Here is a 16964-nt window from a genome sequence, read left to right as displayed (position 1 = left end):
AGCAGCAGGACAAGAAGGCATAACTCTGCTATGGAGGTTAAAGTTTGGACTTTTGCTTCTAAACTTTGGACAGTGAAGTCAAAATCTCCAAACTGACACTGTCCTGTGGCAAACAGCCTGACATCAATTCAAATTCACAGAAGACGGCATCAGCATCAAAGAAAAACACAAAGTTTCTCACATTGGACCATAAAAAGTTGTGACTGCTGTATCAGTGCTGCACACAGGTATAAAATAGTAATGGCCCTGAAAGCCACTGGTGGCCGGTGTTGGCACCAGCATAGATCTCACAGCAATAGGGACTTGATGTACCTGTGACAGAGCTGTCCGCACCACACGCCCTATGTCCTCCCTCCACTCGGGGATGTCAGGATTGTGCTCATCAAGAGCTGGCGAGAACGACAACAGCAGCGACCTGAAGAACTCTGGCAGAAAGATGAAGTGACGGTCTGTTAGAATATGAATGCAACCTCTGGTTTCGTTTGTGATTAATCCGATGTGCAGTTTTGTCTTTTTTCATTTGGCAACATACGCCTTGAAGTTAATTGCTCCTCAAGATTTCGTGTTCGTCTACCGTGACATTTTATTCATTAGATGAGTCCACGTTGACATCAACGTGGCGCCGCTTACAGAGTGGACCGAGAGGCATCACACTTTCCCTGAGATACCATATTGCATATTCATGTAACGTGCATCGCGCCAATTAAAGTGCTTTGAAGACTGTCTACCCCACTCACCTTTAACAGTTATAACTTTTGAATCCTGCATTATGGTGCTCCCAGAAGCAACCTGGACCGTGACCTTGTTTTTTCCCTCTCTCTGAAACGTGTGAGAGATGCTTCCCTCCAAGGTTATAATGGGCTGGATTTCAAAAGGAAAAACACAGAGAATTTCACAGGAAAAATCCGCATCCTCTCAGCCGAATATAGAATACTCCATGCAGCCCTTGACATACTGTATAATGAGGAGGTGCTGCAGTGAACACAATCAACGTGATAAATAAATATGACCAGCCATCCTTGCTGGATCCTGCAGAAAGACACAGGCCAGTCACGTGCAGTCACATTCTGCATGATTTGTGTGAAAGCTCGGTAGATTTACACTTTGTGAAGATTTACACAAGGACGTCAGGAGAAGAGTGGGAGAAGGGAAAAGCAGTAAACAGCATAAAACAGTGTGTGTGGAACAATAATGGTGGTGGGAGGAGAAGTTTCTCACCTCTGAGCTGTTATCAAACCACCAGAAGAAGGTCAATGTTCTGGTGTGACTCGGCCAAACCACCACAGTCAGATTAGCCTCCTTCCCCCGGATGGTTACAATAGGAGCGGAGAGAAATACACGCTCCACTGGACCTGAGCCAACAACACGCACACCACCACGTATTCATACATGCATGCACACATGTGTGCATACAACAAATGCACCCACACACAAAACACACACATTCAGAAAACATGGAGTGTTATTGTGATCAAGGCTGATATACATTCTGCTCTGGGTATTTCTGCATTTTCCAATGCATTAAAGTGACACAACCATGACTGAAATGAAATCTAACAGAGTAGGAATGTGACTCTCCATGAAGAAGAGGAGGTTCATGTTGTATGCGCTGCAGCGGGAATGAGTAATGATGTTTCTTATTCACATACTGGTGATGTGTAAAAACAGCGTGCTGCTGTCAGATCCCTGGCTGTTTTCAGCAGACGCTGTCACTCGGTAAATCCCAGTCGCTCTGTAGATGTGCTTGATGCCATCATCAGTCCTGCTCAGGTTAGAGTATGTGATCTTGATGCCGTCCCCAAAGTCTAGCTGGATGCTGGTCCTCAGCGAGTCTCCCTGTGGACAGGCGGCAAGACATGGCCTCTGTCACTATGGCTTAGGTCAGATACATCAATGAGACCACACGCAAGCGAAGTAAGCACAGTCCACTACGAGAGTGCTTGGGCTGAGATGTCCTACAAGATGTGTCACAAACACTTTGTAAGTGAATATGAATGGATGGAGACAGAAATTCAACTGAGAAAAGACGAGGAAAAGTAAAAGGAAAGCTGCAGAGGCAAAAGAGGTCATGAAAGCAACCCACAGTCAAAGGAATCACTTTATAATCTGGTGCAATCTTGCAGAATGATTAAATCATCCAAGGCAAACATATTCCCATTCTTAAAGTGTTTTTCACACAAATTATTAAAAAAAAAAAAAGAACAAAACAAAACCAAAAACTCCCTGACATATATTCTCAACCCCTACTGGCATCTGGCCATCCAGATAGCGTTGGTTTTATTTACTCACACTTCCAGATATCTGTTCTGTAAGATTTCTGGCGCCACAGTAATATAACAGGTCAACAGGGCTTCTTTTGTGGTGCTCACAATATTAAAAAAAAAAAACACACTTGAAGAATCAATAGCTATTTTTCTTTCCAGAGACCGTGTACCTGTCCTAACAAGTGTACCTAACACCCTGTCAACACTTTTTACAGAGATTATTTTTTCAGCAGATGTAGCTCCAATGAAATCTGCTCAGAGTGAGATTTTAGGATTACCCAGATTTACGTCTTTGTTTAATTAACCACAAACATTTAATTCACCTCCACTGTATTAAGTTATCTCAAAATAAAATCTGCATGTCTACACAAGAGCTAAGAGGGAAAATGTGTTTTTGTCGCCATGCTCGTGGCGTGGCTCTCGGGATGGCAGTGTTGGTCTGTTGCTCTGTTTTGAGGTCGGTCGATTCACCACTTTGGTCCAGAGTGACATATCAATAACTATTGGATTCACACATTCATGGTTCCCAGAGGATGTATCCTAGTGAGTGTGGTGATCCTCTGACTTCTTGCACCAACGTGAGCTGCTATTCTTGGTTTTGTGTGAAATACCAACAACTATTGGATGGATTGCCATGAAACTTGGATACCCTGAACAGCGCCACAAGCTGATTTTCAGTTTTTTAATTTTCTATTGAAAAATCGCCACACCTGCTCCATAAATTGACAGAGACATTCATTGTTCCCAGAGGATAAATCCATCCAACTTTAGCGATTCCCACACCTTTCAGCTAGCACCCCCAGCAGGTTAACATTTATGGTTTTGAAGTTGTTTGTACACAAATTTATGTCCCTCTGACCGCATCAGGACAAAATTATAATTTGCTTAATATAGTCAATATCTGCATATTAATGTTGTGAGCATATTAGCATGTTGCCGTTAGCATTTAGCTCTCTAAGCCTTACAGAGCCTTCAGACAAGCACGTAATTTGCATGGGTGAAACTTGAAGTATAAGCTCATACTTTGTTAGGTGGAGACAGCATTCTTTATAATGAACATAATGGCGTACCACAAAAGAAGAAACACAATGTGTGTGTGTCTGTGTGTGTGACAGAGGAAGAGACAGAGAGGCAAAGAAAGCAGACAGAAAGCAGACTGATAAGATGCAGGTTCGAGGTGAGTACCAAGATGAATTACTCAAACAAAACTCACATAACAATACTGTTGGCAGCATGTTGTGTGTTGTTTTGAAGTTCATTATTTCAGAGTCTGACCGGACTGAGAAAACAAAGTTTGTAGAACTGGGCTAGCAGCCAACCTCCACATGGCCAGCTGTTGTCCTGAGGTCTCCGTCTCTCTTTGGGTTACTCGCTTCACTGAAACTACCATTGGTGATCGTGAATGACAATATCATAAAGCTGGTTATCACCTGTCTCAGTTAACACTGGTGGTGGGTGTTTCAAGCCACATGATCACAATCATGAGAGGAGATAAAACATGATGGGAAATATCAGTTGACAAGTGATATTCAACAAAGTGAAAGACAAACAATGTGATCACATAACAAGAGCATGATAAGCTCTAGAAAACCTAGATTTAATTAAAAATGCGAGCAGCATTGACGATTAGCCGTTAGTACTTTATTCTGATGTGCCCACAAGTGTCTGACTGATGATTTCGACTTGCCTACAGCCATGCTAGTCTAGTTGGAATTCGGTTGAACTTCAACACTAATGATGACTAATATTAGACTTTTTGCTGATATGACTCACATCATCCAAGTACACCATGAAAGTAACGTTGCTCCCAACAGCGGCACTGAGCTCTCCCTGACTGGTGGACAGCCGGAGGCCTCGAGGTGGTCTGGGATGACACGCCTGCCTCCTCGGTGAATACACATTCCTCCCTGCCTCTTTACAGTTATTGGACAAAACTTTCCGATAGCTTTGGAGCATGATGTAAAAAAAAAAAAGAAGGAAAGACAAGTGTCATGTTACAATCCCTTATTACACGCGAACAGAATACAGCATTAACTGTGTACTAATTTCCATAATACAAATGTATATGCTTCTGTGTTTTGTACTGGCATTGTGGAATTGGGACACACTTTAGCTTTCAGAGCCTTTTTTCTGAACCTCTGAGGAAGTGAAGCATTATTTCCTGTTTGTGTTCGAGACAACATGACTAACAAGCTGGAATGGAATAATATTGTTTCGTGATGGATTGAACATTGGGGGCCACTTACCCTGTGCTGTTAAGGAAGCTTTGGCTGGTGCTGCAGCTTTTAGCCGCACCATTTGGATTAAACCAAAAAGCAGGGGAGCACTTCCCGTCCGCCTGGCGTTCCCAGCCATAATCGCTGCCAAAAAAACACGACACTTCATGAAATGATAAACACTGCTGCGCAAATAATCTAGCTTCTACAAGCTTTTGTAGTGCAGCAAATGCCTCACAGTTGGAGCTTCATGGCATATTTTAAGACCATAAGTGGAGACATGATTGTCAGACAAGCAGGATCAAACAGAATTTCAGACGGACGGATAAAAGATATTCAAAATTCATTTAGCGATTCATTATTAATTGAATTCTAATAAGTCACTTGACATTATGCAAATTATAGTAGCACAATGAAAAGTTCCTAACTTCCATCTACAATTTCAAAACTATAATTGGATTCAATGGATACAGCCACATTGGTTATCCAGTAAATATGCAATGGAAGATGGAGATTAAGACACATGAAGTTCTGTAAACTGAAACTTCCGTTTTTGATTACAAATGTCTACATGCAGCTGTAATGAAGTGCAATTGAATTAGATGTTCAGAGGAGAGGGGCCGTTTGGTCGACATGTAATGAGAGAAATTAAGGATCAGAGAGGACAAAAGTCTGAGTTACAGTATAGTCCCAGTTGGGAAATGTGAGAGGGGGAGTCATTACCATTCAAAATCATAGGCTGTGCAGAGGCACGGCTCTGAGGAATAAATCCGTGAATAGTCCTGGGCCAGCATGCAACGGTTGCCTGGCCGGCGCTTCATATAGATCTGCTTCTCACCCATCACACACAGTTCTCCCTATCAAACAAAGAAAAAGATGTCTAGATTTTCATATGGTTGAGAGAAGGCAGAGAGATTTGTATTCATACATTAAGCGACTGCACTGTGTTTACAGTGGCGACGGACAGACGTGAGGTTCTTGAAGTCGGCAACAAATCAATAATGTTTAATATTCCCGCTACCTTGTTGTGCAGGTGCCATGTCTGATAATCTCCATCCATGCATCTCCTGCTAAAGAGGCCCTTGTAGTCGATCTTGATCAGCTGCCACTCTGACCGATGGCTGAAGTGTCCGAAGAAACTGGAGGATGATTCACAAAAGACTATCTTGAGATACAGATTTAAGCTTGTCACTTACTCTGACAGACAAGATAACATTCCCTTTGATTCAAAGGTAGGGAAATCAGGAGGACCTGTCTTTGATTACATCCACAGAAGAACTAATTCTTGATGTCTGATATTAGTTTTTTTTTTTCCTGCTTGTGGGTCTCTGGGTCTCTGCTTACGTGATAATGTGATTGTCAGATTCTGGCTCCATTAAAACTCCATCCACATACAGAGGTGCCAAGGAGAAACTGTGACGGTCCCATTTTTTTCCTTCGTCTAGACTGATCCTGTATAACAAAGGAAAAAAAAAAAACAGCTGTCAATGCATGAACATCTGTCTGTCTATCCATCCATATCTATCTATCTGCAGTGGCTAAACATATTGTTTCCTCCGTGCATTTAACATTAAACATCACAGGTTAAGCAGTGAAAAACAAGGCTCAAAAGAAATATGATAAAAGAATTTCGGGTCATTTAGCTTTTGCCACAGTTGAAAAATGAAGCACCTTGGATTCTCTTCAATGTGAAAAATTATCTTGACACCCAGCTGAACAACAGAACAAATGTTCCTCGGCGCAGGTAAATTTTTGAAGGCGACAAAACAACAGAAAAGAGAGATATGACTCAGGTTGTAACATTAGAAATGGATTTGGGGGGTTTCAAATCACCTTTCTCAGAGCTTAATCACTTGTGACAGGGCTGTGGTGAGCAGGGACATCAAAGTAGATAGTGTTACAAAGCTCCCACAATATGGGGCACTTATGAGGGCATTCTCAGTCTCATATTTCCATCCTGCTCTACTTTTCATTTACATAAAAGCACTCAAACCATCATATCCAACCACGAGTACAAAGCTGAAACAGACTCTCTTCTGTCAGAAATGATCCTGACAGTTGTGAAGCTGCAGTGTCTATACATACATACATAATCATGCAAACTTGGCCCATCAGCATTTCAAAACATTAAGTGTAATCATATGCTGCATCAAACCCAGAAAAAAAATTAAATTATTCTCAGGCAATTTCCCACAACAACTCCAACACCTACAGCTCCAACCTATAGTAATTATGATGCCATTACCTACCATAAGTGTCGAATAGGCGTCGCTGCATGTAAGACTGCCAGCATCGCCCCTCCATTGTCAAGAAACCAAACGTTGTGCTCGTCATCAAAAATCTACATGGGTGCACATTGAAAAAACACATTTGCTTCCCTCATGAAAGCACACTTTGAATGTAAACACATGCAGCGTGTAGACCCAGATGGGTCTCACCTGTCTCCAGCTATTTCCTGCATCAGATGTTATAAACATCCCAAGGTTGGTGGAGGACAGCTCTGTTCCGATATTCCCTGTGCACAAAAAGATGAATAATTTCACTTTGTGTATTTACATAGCAAAGGCTCCATAACACACATATATGCACAATCAACTGATAAAATCGTTAAGAGTTATTTTGCAAATCTGTGCATGTCCTCATTTTCCACCAGAGGACACGTTTATGACTTACTGCAACCCAATCTGCTCCCCCAAAAATATGAGAGTTAGAGCTGAAGCTTCAGTATCTGATTTCAATGACAGAAAGAGGGCACTGTGTGATTAGTTTTTGTGGTTGCACGACTACAATGCATTTATCTGAGAAAGTAGGGATACCTGTGGTGATGAAAAATTAGCAAAGTCCCACCACGTATGTCAGGTCTAATCTGATCAGCTTCATTTACAAATCAAATGCATGTCCTCTAAATCACTCTACCTGTAGCCACAATGATGCCTGGTACAGACTTTTTGCTGGTGATGGGTCCAGATGTGTAGGGATTCTCTGACATCTCCAGATGAAGATGCAGCGAACAAAATGGCTGTCAACAAAAAAACGGATTCCAATACAGCACAAGCGGAGACAATATGTATCAGGCAGATCTACACGGAAGCAATTATAATTAGCTTTGCCTTCAAACTATTCTTCCCATTGAGAGAAAAGTGCTAACATTTTCAGAGACCATTTATAAAACAAAGATACTTTGTTCCTCTCATCTCCTCTGCCAGAAATGGTTGAGAGGACACAGAGGGCATTTGAATTGTTTCATTCTAAAGCAAACAAGGCATGTAATTAAAATTCCCCAAGATGCAGTGATAAAACTGGCAAAATTGATTCAAATCATTTTCACTCATCTCTCAGACTGCAGCACACTGAAAAACATCAATAAGGCTTTTTAAACAGCTGAGGTTGGAGGGGGGTCAGAAAGCAGACAAAAGCATAATGGTTATATGTATGGCACAGAGAAATACAGTAGCCTGCTGCTAACTGAACAATATATATTATTACTACAGAACACATTGACTGGATTAGGTGAACATCACACCTGCTGAATAACAACACGGCCACGTAGCCTAATGTAATTCAGCGTAATCTAGCATTCATTAGTCCAGTGTGACTACAGGTAGTAAATTGAAATCAGAGAGGTTAATGGAAAGTCTGGACCCCTGTAACTAAAGGCGATGACACCCGGTGCCTTACAATGATAATAAGAATATTCCAGCCAAGCATCTCTTCAGCCATTTAGGAGGCTAAAAAGGCAAGCTGATGCGGAGGCTGGCACGTGGCCCTGTGCAAATATGGCTCTGAATCAAAGAACATCCAAAGCACAGCTGATGAGGTTGAAACATTTGATGAATGATATATGCCATACGCTTCATTTGACACGAATAAGAGCATTCATTCACAGCTGCCCAAAGGCTCACCAGGATGCAGTGAAGGTTATTTCCAGCCACGTCAGTGGCAGGAGCTGGCAGCAAGGCCCATGTTTGTCCCTTGTTGTATGTGATGAAACTCTTGACGTGACTGTCCACCAGTTTGTTGGCGAGATACATGCCGTTTATCCCCTCGACCTACGAAGGAAGACAGCAGGGTGGAAGAGGTATTCAAACCCTTTACAAGAGTAGAATAAACCAAGTCACAGTGTAAACAAACTCTGCTACACGTCAAAGTCCTGCATTGAAAATGCTATTAGGAGTATCATCAGCAAAATGTTTTTAAAGTACTCATTACACAGAAAAGTGTTTTATGTTAATTCATTATTATTGACACAATTACATATAAGAAACATTTGTGGTCGTGTTTGAGTCACATTTCAAGCAAAAATGTCAAACAGTTGCTTCTACCAGCTTCTGAAATGAGAGGATTTGCTGCTTTTCTCTGTTTTATACAACGCTGATTCCAAAACAGTGTGTATGCTGTGCAAAATGTAAATAAAAGCAGAGTGCATTCTGTTTTTATTCATGCGAAAATGAACTGTGTTTACTGACAACAGTTTCACAACGTGTTCCTGAGCTCATGTAGTAATATCCTTTATATGATCATGTGTTCACATGATACTATCACCTGTTACCAATGCACCTGTTTACCTGTGGAATGTTCCAAACAGGTGTTTTTGGAGCATTCCACATCTTTGCCCAGTCTTTAGTTGCTCCTGTCCTTGTTTGAAACGTGTTGCAGCATCAAATTCAGAATAAGCAGATATTTACAAAAATCAATGAAGTTGATGAGGTAAAACATTAAATAATTTGTCCTTGTGCTGTTTTCAATTGAGTTTATGTCAAAAATGATTAGCAAATGATCACATTCTGTTTTATTTATGTTTTACACAGCATCCCCAGTTTTTTGGAATTTGTATTTACCTCTCAAATATAAAGGAGTGGAAATATAACTTAGTATAAAATGGAAATGCTCCAGTAAACCACTACATCTGAGTCACTTTTCAAGAAAAAATGTCAGGAAGTTGCTTCTTCCAGCCTCTGGAATGTGACGATTTGCAACTTTTCGCTGGTTTGTTTCAAAATGAATATCTCTGACTGGTTTGTCAGACAAACACAGCAATTTAAGTACATCACCCTAGTACCCTGAAAAATGTTCCATTCTTGACAACTACTGCTACTCCTATGTGAGATACCTAAAATGGGAATTGGCAGCGCAGTGACAGCTGCAGCCCATGAATGAGACCAACTACGCACCTTGTAAAAGTCAACCAGTAGGTTACCGGCAGGTCCTCTGCTGGTTCTCAGATTCTCTAATGAAAGGGTAAAGTAGACCCCGGGGGAGTCTGAGATATAAAGACTGTAAGTGTTGTTCTGATTCCACTCCTGGACTGCAGCGAATACCTGCTTCTCATCGGTGCTGATAATATGCATGTCCTGTAGGAAGGTGTGGGTCAGAGAAAGAGAGATGAAACGAGAGAATGGGGGAGAATGACAGAAACAAGAAAACACAAAAGAGACCTAAAAGAGAGGCCATGCACTGTTGCAGTTCAGTTAAGTGTGACATTTCTTTGCAAAACAACACTGTTGTATGACTTTTATGCTGCAAAAAAGGAAACAAAAGCGATTCAAAGCAAAAATCATGTTTCTTCGTGATAACACATTTTTGTTACTTGACAGTTATTTGTTGACTTTGGCTCTTACCTTCGGGAGACAATACTTTGGTAATCTCATCTGCTTGAAGGATTCTCTCATGTAGGAGACAAAGTAGCTGGCTCGTCCTGACTTGGTTACCTTTGCAAAGAAGTAAAAGGGGCCTCACTCTTTAAATAGACCTCATATATTGTGCATATCTTAGCATCGCTTCATCTAATGTGTTATTTTCTCAGTTTTAAGTCAGTGACTCTTTTATTTGTACATTTCCATTTCTGATTGATGTCATCAGTATGAGCTTGTGCTACATAGAGAGGACTACATAGACCATCCGGAAAAATGAAAAGCATCAAAATGGGATGGGAGGCTTTCATGCGACACATGTGAGAGAACTTGCCAACATCCCAACTGTGATTCTGTTGTGAAATGAGGACATGAAGCTGAAGTGCTTCCTGAAGGAGATGCATTAATTCACAACGCATGGCCGACTTGATAAAATGCTTGAAATTTTACTCAGCATTCCACTGTTGAAAGCAGACAGAAATTACAAGCACAACAGATATTATTATCATTATCTCAATTAGTCTAAAGCTAAGAGGCACTGAAAATTGTGTTGGCTTTATCTACAGTGCGTCTTGAAGATCTTAATGCACTTTCCCATCCACTTACAGGCAAGGCAACACCACTTGATTGCTTATTTTCTAATCAACTAGAAGGATGGCGTTTGTCCCCCAACACACTACATTAGGGCTCTAATGGAATAATCTATCGAAAATCAATGAGCTGCATTTTCCCAGGCCACATTTTTGAGGATGTTGCACTTGGCTGTTCCTTCTCTCCCAAGAGACTTCGGAGGTGTTGAAGACTGCTTATTTCGCTGTAGCCCAATCGATAACCTCATTACTCTTTGTCAAGTTAAATCCAACTGCCCCAAGCAATGAAAGTCACAAGAAAGTCATCCGTGCCACCGCGGCTCGGCGCAGACACTCTCTGTGTCCAGTTATTTTCACCAGCGTCTTCCTCGCGTCTGCCTCCGCCTCGACGGTCAATCTCATCACAGCTAAATGCAATTTGGGCATTTTATTGAATCACCATTTCTGAATCACGCTCTGATATTCCTCCCCGCCTCCGCCATACGTTTTCATTCTTACATCGCAGCTGTTTCAATCAAGACTGTGGATTAAGTGTGTTGAAAGTGAAACTGGGTCACTGCTAAAGTATTGCTGCGGCAACATCATATCATATCAAAAGATTAAATCTGTGGATAAATAAATTAAAAAATGAACAGCAAACATTTAGTGGCGTTTATTCAAAATGAGCGAGTGCAGAATGATTTGCTACAAACACTGAGCCCTAGAAAACGACTATCATTTGATTTTTATCTTCCTGAAACTTAGTTGCGGTCTCACAAATGCATCAACACTGACCAGCAGAGAGAAAATTACTTAGCTGTGGATGGAAATCAATGACAGTGGAGGGCATTTGAAAATTTAATTTCTAATAATGACCCTGACTGCCGCTGTCTAATTGGAGTCAAAGTCAGAGTGAATGGTAATAAGGACACCAACCTGTCAATTCACAGCTCCGTCGCTGTGTGCTCTCTGCTAGCAAACGCATTTTTCAGCCATGTCTGTGCAGAAACTCAAACACTGAACGTGCCATGACATGAAGGAGACAAAACATAATCAAAACACAGACTGGGCCAGTGGGGAACAGGTGCATTGGGGAAAGCCATTACGTGGGTTTTGATGGAAAAGCATGATTTGGATGCACGAGAGACCAAAATAAAAAGAAAAAAAAAAGAAAACCAAAGTTCACAAAGGCAGAAGCGTGAAAAGATGAAAACAACATGTTTGAGTTCAACCAAAAATGGATTCTACTGCAATGCAAACCTGTGTGAAAACATATTCGTCCTGCACAACCAGTGAGTTGGTGTCCACATGTCCAGGAAAGAGGTACAGTCTGTTGCCTTCTGTGCATCGTTGGGCTCTGCACTTCACATACTGAGCGCCTGGAACGAGGCAAAACAAAAATCAATCAGAGGTAAATTATAAGCATTTACCCTCAAAAGGTACTTTGTAAGCACAGGAGCACAGTATGCATATGCTAAATATACTCCAAGTTCACAGTTCTGAAGCAGCTTAAAGCTTGGGTAACTGTATAAATAATCAAGAAATATTCAACCACGGATACTACAGTAGACAGTCGGCCCTTTTGCAATCCAAATTAGCTGAGATTCAAATCTAATACAAGGCTCTTGCTGCGAGTCACACTACAAAAAAAAGTTCAGGATGGTTTTTTGAGACAAGAAGCGTTTGTATGCTAATTCAGCTACAGATTTTCTCACCACAGGAGCAATAGGAGTATCTTTGCAGTGCGGGAAAACCCTATAATTGGTTTGACAGAATATACCATGCTGTTTAGAAGAGGAGAGTTGAGGTTTGTCTATGAGACATGGGGGATAGATTGAGGAGAAGAGACATCCATCAAGCTACTAAAACTCTCTGTTTTTGTCAGGAGACACCTATTCTGCTTTACTCGACTCCAGGGACCAATCTGGAGAGCAGAGTGGGTCTCATCTTCCCCTTGACCTCGCTCTAAATGAGAGGCAAAAGGGTCCTGTGGGTCTTGCTACTGCGGTGGACTGGAGTGCAGCACTCACGGCCTTTTCCAATGCGCGTCTCGATGTGGACCACATCAGATTCTCTGTCCAGCCCCATTACCGCCCTTGAAAGTGCGGGAGGAGGAGAAGATAGAGGTAGAGCAGAAAGTGGAGGAGGATGGGGAAGAAAAGGAAAAATGACAAATGAGGTAAGATAGAGGGGAGGCTAGGTTGAGTATCACAGCTGTAGATGGACATCCCTGTTGTGTGAAACCCATAGCAAGATGTTTTTATCTCAATCAGTCAGTGTAGAATCTGCACCACCAGCGGCGATTAATCTCAATTCACCAAAGAATCAACAGAGGAAACAACAAGAGGGAGGGGTGACAAAACATCCGCTATTTCCATAAATATCTACCAAAGTAAATGCATCTAGTTATACAATTGTGCAGAGCTGCAACACCATTTTAAAAAATAACTATTTGACATAATGCGCACAAAGGCATGGTTTTCTAAAGCACAAATAATGCATTGTTTCCGCTGCCACTATACCCGCTGTGCTGTTCTTATTTATCAAACGTCTCGCTGTTCATGCATGTGGAGAGGATGTCCTCCAACCGATGTCCTTTTCTTTACCGGCTCAAAAAAAAAAACACTTGGGTCTGACACATGCCATGACAAACAGGGATAAACGGGCTCACATCAATATTCGCTGCCTTGTGCCCGAGCAGCTGAGATTACTAAATGACAGCGACAACAAAAAACAGAATGTCATGTTTGTGCTATGGAAAAAGAAGCAATATTCCTTCAGGTCTACGTGACACGGGTGTAATCAGCTTTGAGCTCAACTGCAGTGGGAGAGATCTGTTGCGACAAGAGGTCACTGGATCCTTCTGACAGCACAGGGTCATGAACACTGCATTATGCAAACTGCAATCAATGACGAACAGGTCAAAAATAGGAGCATCATACCAGTAGAATCGGCCTAGCATCACGTTGTCGTGGACGAGCTGCCATTTCCTCCCAAAGTCCATTGAACTGTACAGCTGCAAGATAAAATCAGGTCAATCTTCATCACACTTAAAGTTTTAGCAAGGAAGACATTGTTAACAAGCGGCGCAGCCATCGTCACATCACATAAAAGCTACATTGAAAAACAGGTTACAGATCCAGGATCATATATCATCTTACTCCTGCTTAAAAGTTCATTGTGGATTCACTCAGAAGCTACCTTGCTGTCGTGACTGTAAGCCAGTATCCAGTTCTCCTGTGCAGGGTGGAAGAGCAGGCTCAGGATATTGAAGCTAATGGGATGCTTCTCAAAACTTGCCCCTTCATCTGAACTGATGAGAACAGCGCTCTCTACCTCTGGGTCGCTAAGCATCATTATCTAAAGTACAGAGGGCCAGACGAGGGATATGGCATTAGAGGAGGGGGAAAGAGAGAGATACCGTCATTTGGCAGCAATTTTAAAAAACTGTAATTTGATGCCGAGCTTTTAAGAGATCAGGAAGAGAGATAAAAGAGAAATGCTGACCTTCTGTTTGTTGGTAGGGCAGACGTACAGGTAACTTAAGACTGTCCTTGAGCCCACTTTGTCATTGAGTTTGGTGTAGGTGCTTCCATAATCATTGGATCTGGACATGGACAAAAAACATGTTGCATGTTTGATGAAAAAAATCCATTAGAGACCTGTCTGACACGGATTTTAAATACCATAGCAGTGTTTGGCATGTTTTAGCCCATTAACTGCAAATCAGTTATTCTTTACGTCACTGCATCTCCACAGCACACCATGTTTTCAGATTGATTTTCTACCATCCAGGCAGACTTTTGCTTTATGGAATGAAAATCAGCTTGCAGAGAGAAAGTAGCTCCATGCTAATGTACTATTTTTGTTTTTGTTGCCCTTGTAAAAAGGACTTTGTTGCAGTCCTGCATGAAATGTGCTACACTGAAAAAGTGTGCTTTTACTCTACCAGTCATCTACTGTAGGTGCTCAAATTATAAAAAAGACCAAATGGGAAAAAAACAACTTGGAAAACTCAGTTATGGAAGAGTCTGCTCTTTATTCAGCCAACATGTTTCAGCACATGGGGCGGTTGAATAAAAAGCAGGGTTGCAGAGATGTGTTTTTACAGAAATGTGCTGCACAAACAGGCAGATTTCGCTGTTAAAGGGACCCTGTGGAGTTTTTGATGGAGTGGGTTTTGTTTATATCCTGTAATTTACTAGCAGTGTTACTGGATATTTTCAAAGGAAAGTTGCTAAAGTCTGCTCAAAAAGAGGTAGCAAAATTACATGATATGCTAATTTGCATATTATAGTATCATTAGATCGGGCATTTGTCGTTACACACGTTTACAACTCATTCATGTTACTGTCTGCCTGAAGATCGGTCAACTGCAGATTCATGACTGTCTTAAAGTTAGAGGTTACAGTCAGTCCAAAAAGTCTCTAGTAGTAGATTTGTCATTCTGTGTCACCAAATCTCGTGAGAAAGTCAGCGAGTTGGCAACAGTCTGTGCTAGTTTGAGGACACACACAGGTGACAGGATACATACAGCATCACTGTTGACTCTAGAAGATGGGTAAAGCAAACGTATAGCACGCAACAGCTGCAAAATACATGGAGAACAAGATGAAGGGTCAAATATTGTAAGATGCAGAGAAGGACGATGTCAACTCTCTCAGGTAATTCCACAGATTCCACAGATCAACTGGTGGCTACAACCCAGCAAGAAATTAAGCCACGCACCAGCGAAAGACAGGAAGTATATGACCGCTAACCAGTATAATCATAGATGACAGATAAAACAGTGAAGGTTTAAAAAAAAGTGGCTTTGCAAATGTTTTAAGAAAAAGTATGTTGTAATTGTGTGGTAACGCATTGGGACACAAGGTATAATCTGAAAGCTCCTCCTTGCTGCTACAAGCAAGCTCTAATAAAAAAAAAAGCATCCACAGAGTGCTGCAATCACATTTTGACAACCAACAAGAAAATATGTATATCAAGGGAAACAGAACGTAAGCTTCTGCATTAAAAAGGCTGATGTATTCATTAGGCATTTCATACTCGCAACGACAATACCATTCAGCAACAATGTGGCTTTGACAAACGCATTAAGCAGACTAAACATTCGCTTTATACATGTCAAGCAAGTCTCATTTCATTGCAAACTGATTTTCATGCTACACTGGCATGTAATGAAACCAGCGGCTGCCTGCAAGGTAGGAAATCTATTTATGAACTTCAGGTATGCTCTGGAAAATGGTCAGCAGTGAAGTAAGTGAGTACACTACATGTAATTTGTTGTTAAGGGGATAAAACATGTAATGCATGCATAAACTTGAATATTACAGCATTCTGAGTGATGAACAGTGGAATCTCACACTGTAGAAGTCATTACTCTCCTTTCATGCCCGAAGACGTCTGTACATTGAAGACAGCAGGGAGGGAGTTTAAAGGCAGTGGTGAAATCCCCTTTCATACAGTCTTTTTTTTTTTTTATCTTAAATTATGCTAGAATGTCCTTTTGTTCTCTTGGTTTTCATCCGATTTAGATATTTCGCTTCATCCTCTCGTATTCAGCTTTCTTTTCAGCGGCGAAAGCTTAAGTGTGGTATTCTGTTGCAAATTAGCAAGACAAAGGTGTTAAATACAAGTTTAAGAGTAAATTTGTTAGAAAAAGCAGATAAAAGGGGAAATATATAAGAGAATAAATGACCCAGTTCTAGGTCCTTAGTACTTACAGTAAATGGGCTGTGCTTAAAAAAAATAAGACACTGAGGGTAGTCACGGCAGAGTCAAGAAGACTGCCTGTTCCTCAGAAGTCCATGCATCCCATGACAAGGGTAGATGTGTTTGTCATCTCAATTTTCATATTTCTCCTCGCCACAAACAGCCAATCCATGCTCTCAGTTCTACCTGAGTGCCTCCGAATGTAATTTCACTGCATAATTGGATAGATACCCAGTGTCTGCTATCATTGTCTGGGCATTAATCTGAATCATCCCATTTTCTGTTGACATTGTTTTCAAAGACTTACCCCTAAACACATTGGTATTTGTGCTTAAGTACTCCTTTCAGTCGGCGTATCTGTCTTTGATTGTGGCTGTGAAGAAAGCTTCTTAAATGATGTAATTACATTGTGAAGTTTCTTCAGCAGAAAAGGCACCCATCCCAAAACACAAAGGGACTTGATGCGTGTTTAGAGGGGTTCTGCAAGTCACCCATTGATCTGCACATTGCATTTTGCCACCAAGAGTGGCCTGAAGCTGTAGTCATAAATCATTTATTGTGTTATCACAGAAA

The 16964-nt window shown here is 41.3% G+C and overlaps 1 protein-coding gene across 1 annotated transcript in view; it reads right to left on the bottom strand.

Annotated features, from left to right (window-relative positions):
• Positions 1-16964, bottom strand: part of sorcs3b (sortilin related VPS10 domain containing receptor 3b) — a 41858-nt gene that overhangs the window by 7897 nt on the left and 16997 nt on the right. The window contains exons 3-22 of the mRNA XM_076743663.1: positions 14187-14286; positions 13881-14039; positions 13622-13695; positions 12710-12774; positions 11940-12058; positions 10099-10188; positions 9652-9831; positions 8383-8529; positions 7397-7499; positions 6919-6995; positions 6730-6821; positions 5825-5932; positions 5502-5619; positions 5204-5337; positions 4511-4624; positions 4038-4209; positions 1650-1836; positions 1219-1352; positions 738-861; positions 313-425 (exon numbers count right to left, since the gene is read on the bottom strand). Coding sequence (XP_076599778.1) covers positions 313-425; positions 738-861; positions 1219-1352; positions 1650-1836; positions 4038-4209; positions 4511-4624; positions 5204-5337; positions 5502-5619; positions 5825-5932; positions 6730-6821; positions 6919-6995; positions 7397-7499; positions 8383-8529; positions 9652-9831; positions 10099-10188; positions 11940-12058; positions 12710-12774; positions 13622-13695; positions 13881-14039; positions 14187-14286 — 2410 coding nt within the window. The remainder of the gene's footprint in view (positions 1-312; positions 426-737; positions 862-1218; positions 1353-1649; positions 1837-4037; positions 4210-4510; positions 4625-5203; positions 5338-5501; positions 5620-5824; positions 5933-6729; positions 6822-6918; positions 6996-7396; positions 7500-8382; positions 8530-9651; positions 9832-10098; positions 10189-11939; positions 12059-12709; positions 12775-13621; positions 13696-13880; positions 14040-14186; positions 14287-16964) is intronic.

Source organism: Chaetodon auriga, chromosome 11 (assembly GCF_051107435.1).
Source record: "Chaetodon auriga isolate fChaAug3 chromosome 11, fChaAug3.hap1, whole genome shotgun sequence".
NCBI classification, from domain to species: domain Eukaryota; kingdom Metazoa; phylum Chordata; class Actinopteri; order Chaetodontiformes; family Chaetodontidae; genus Chaetodon; species Chaetodon auriga.
Note: the sequence above shows the minus strand (reverse complement) of the source record. Positions and strands in the feature narration are given on the sequence as shown.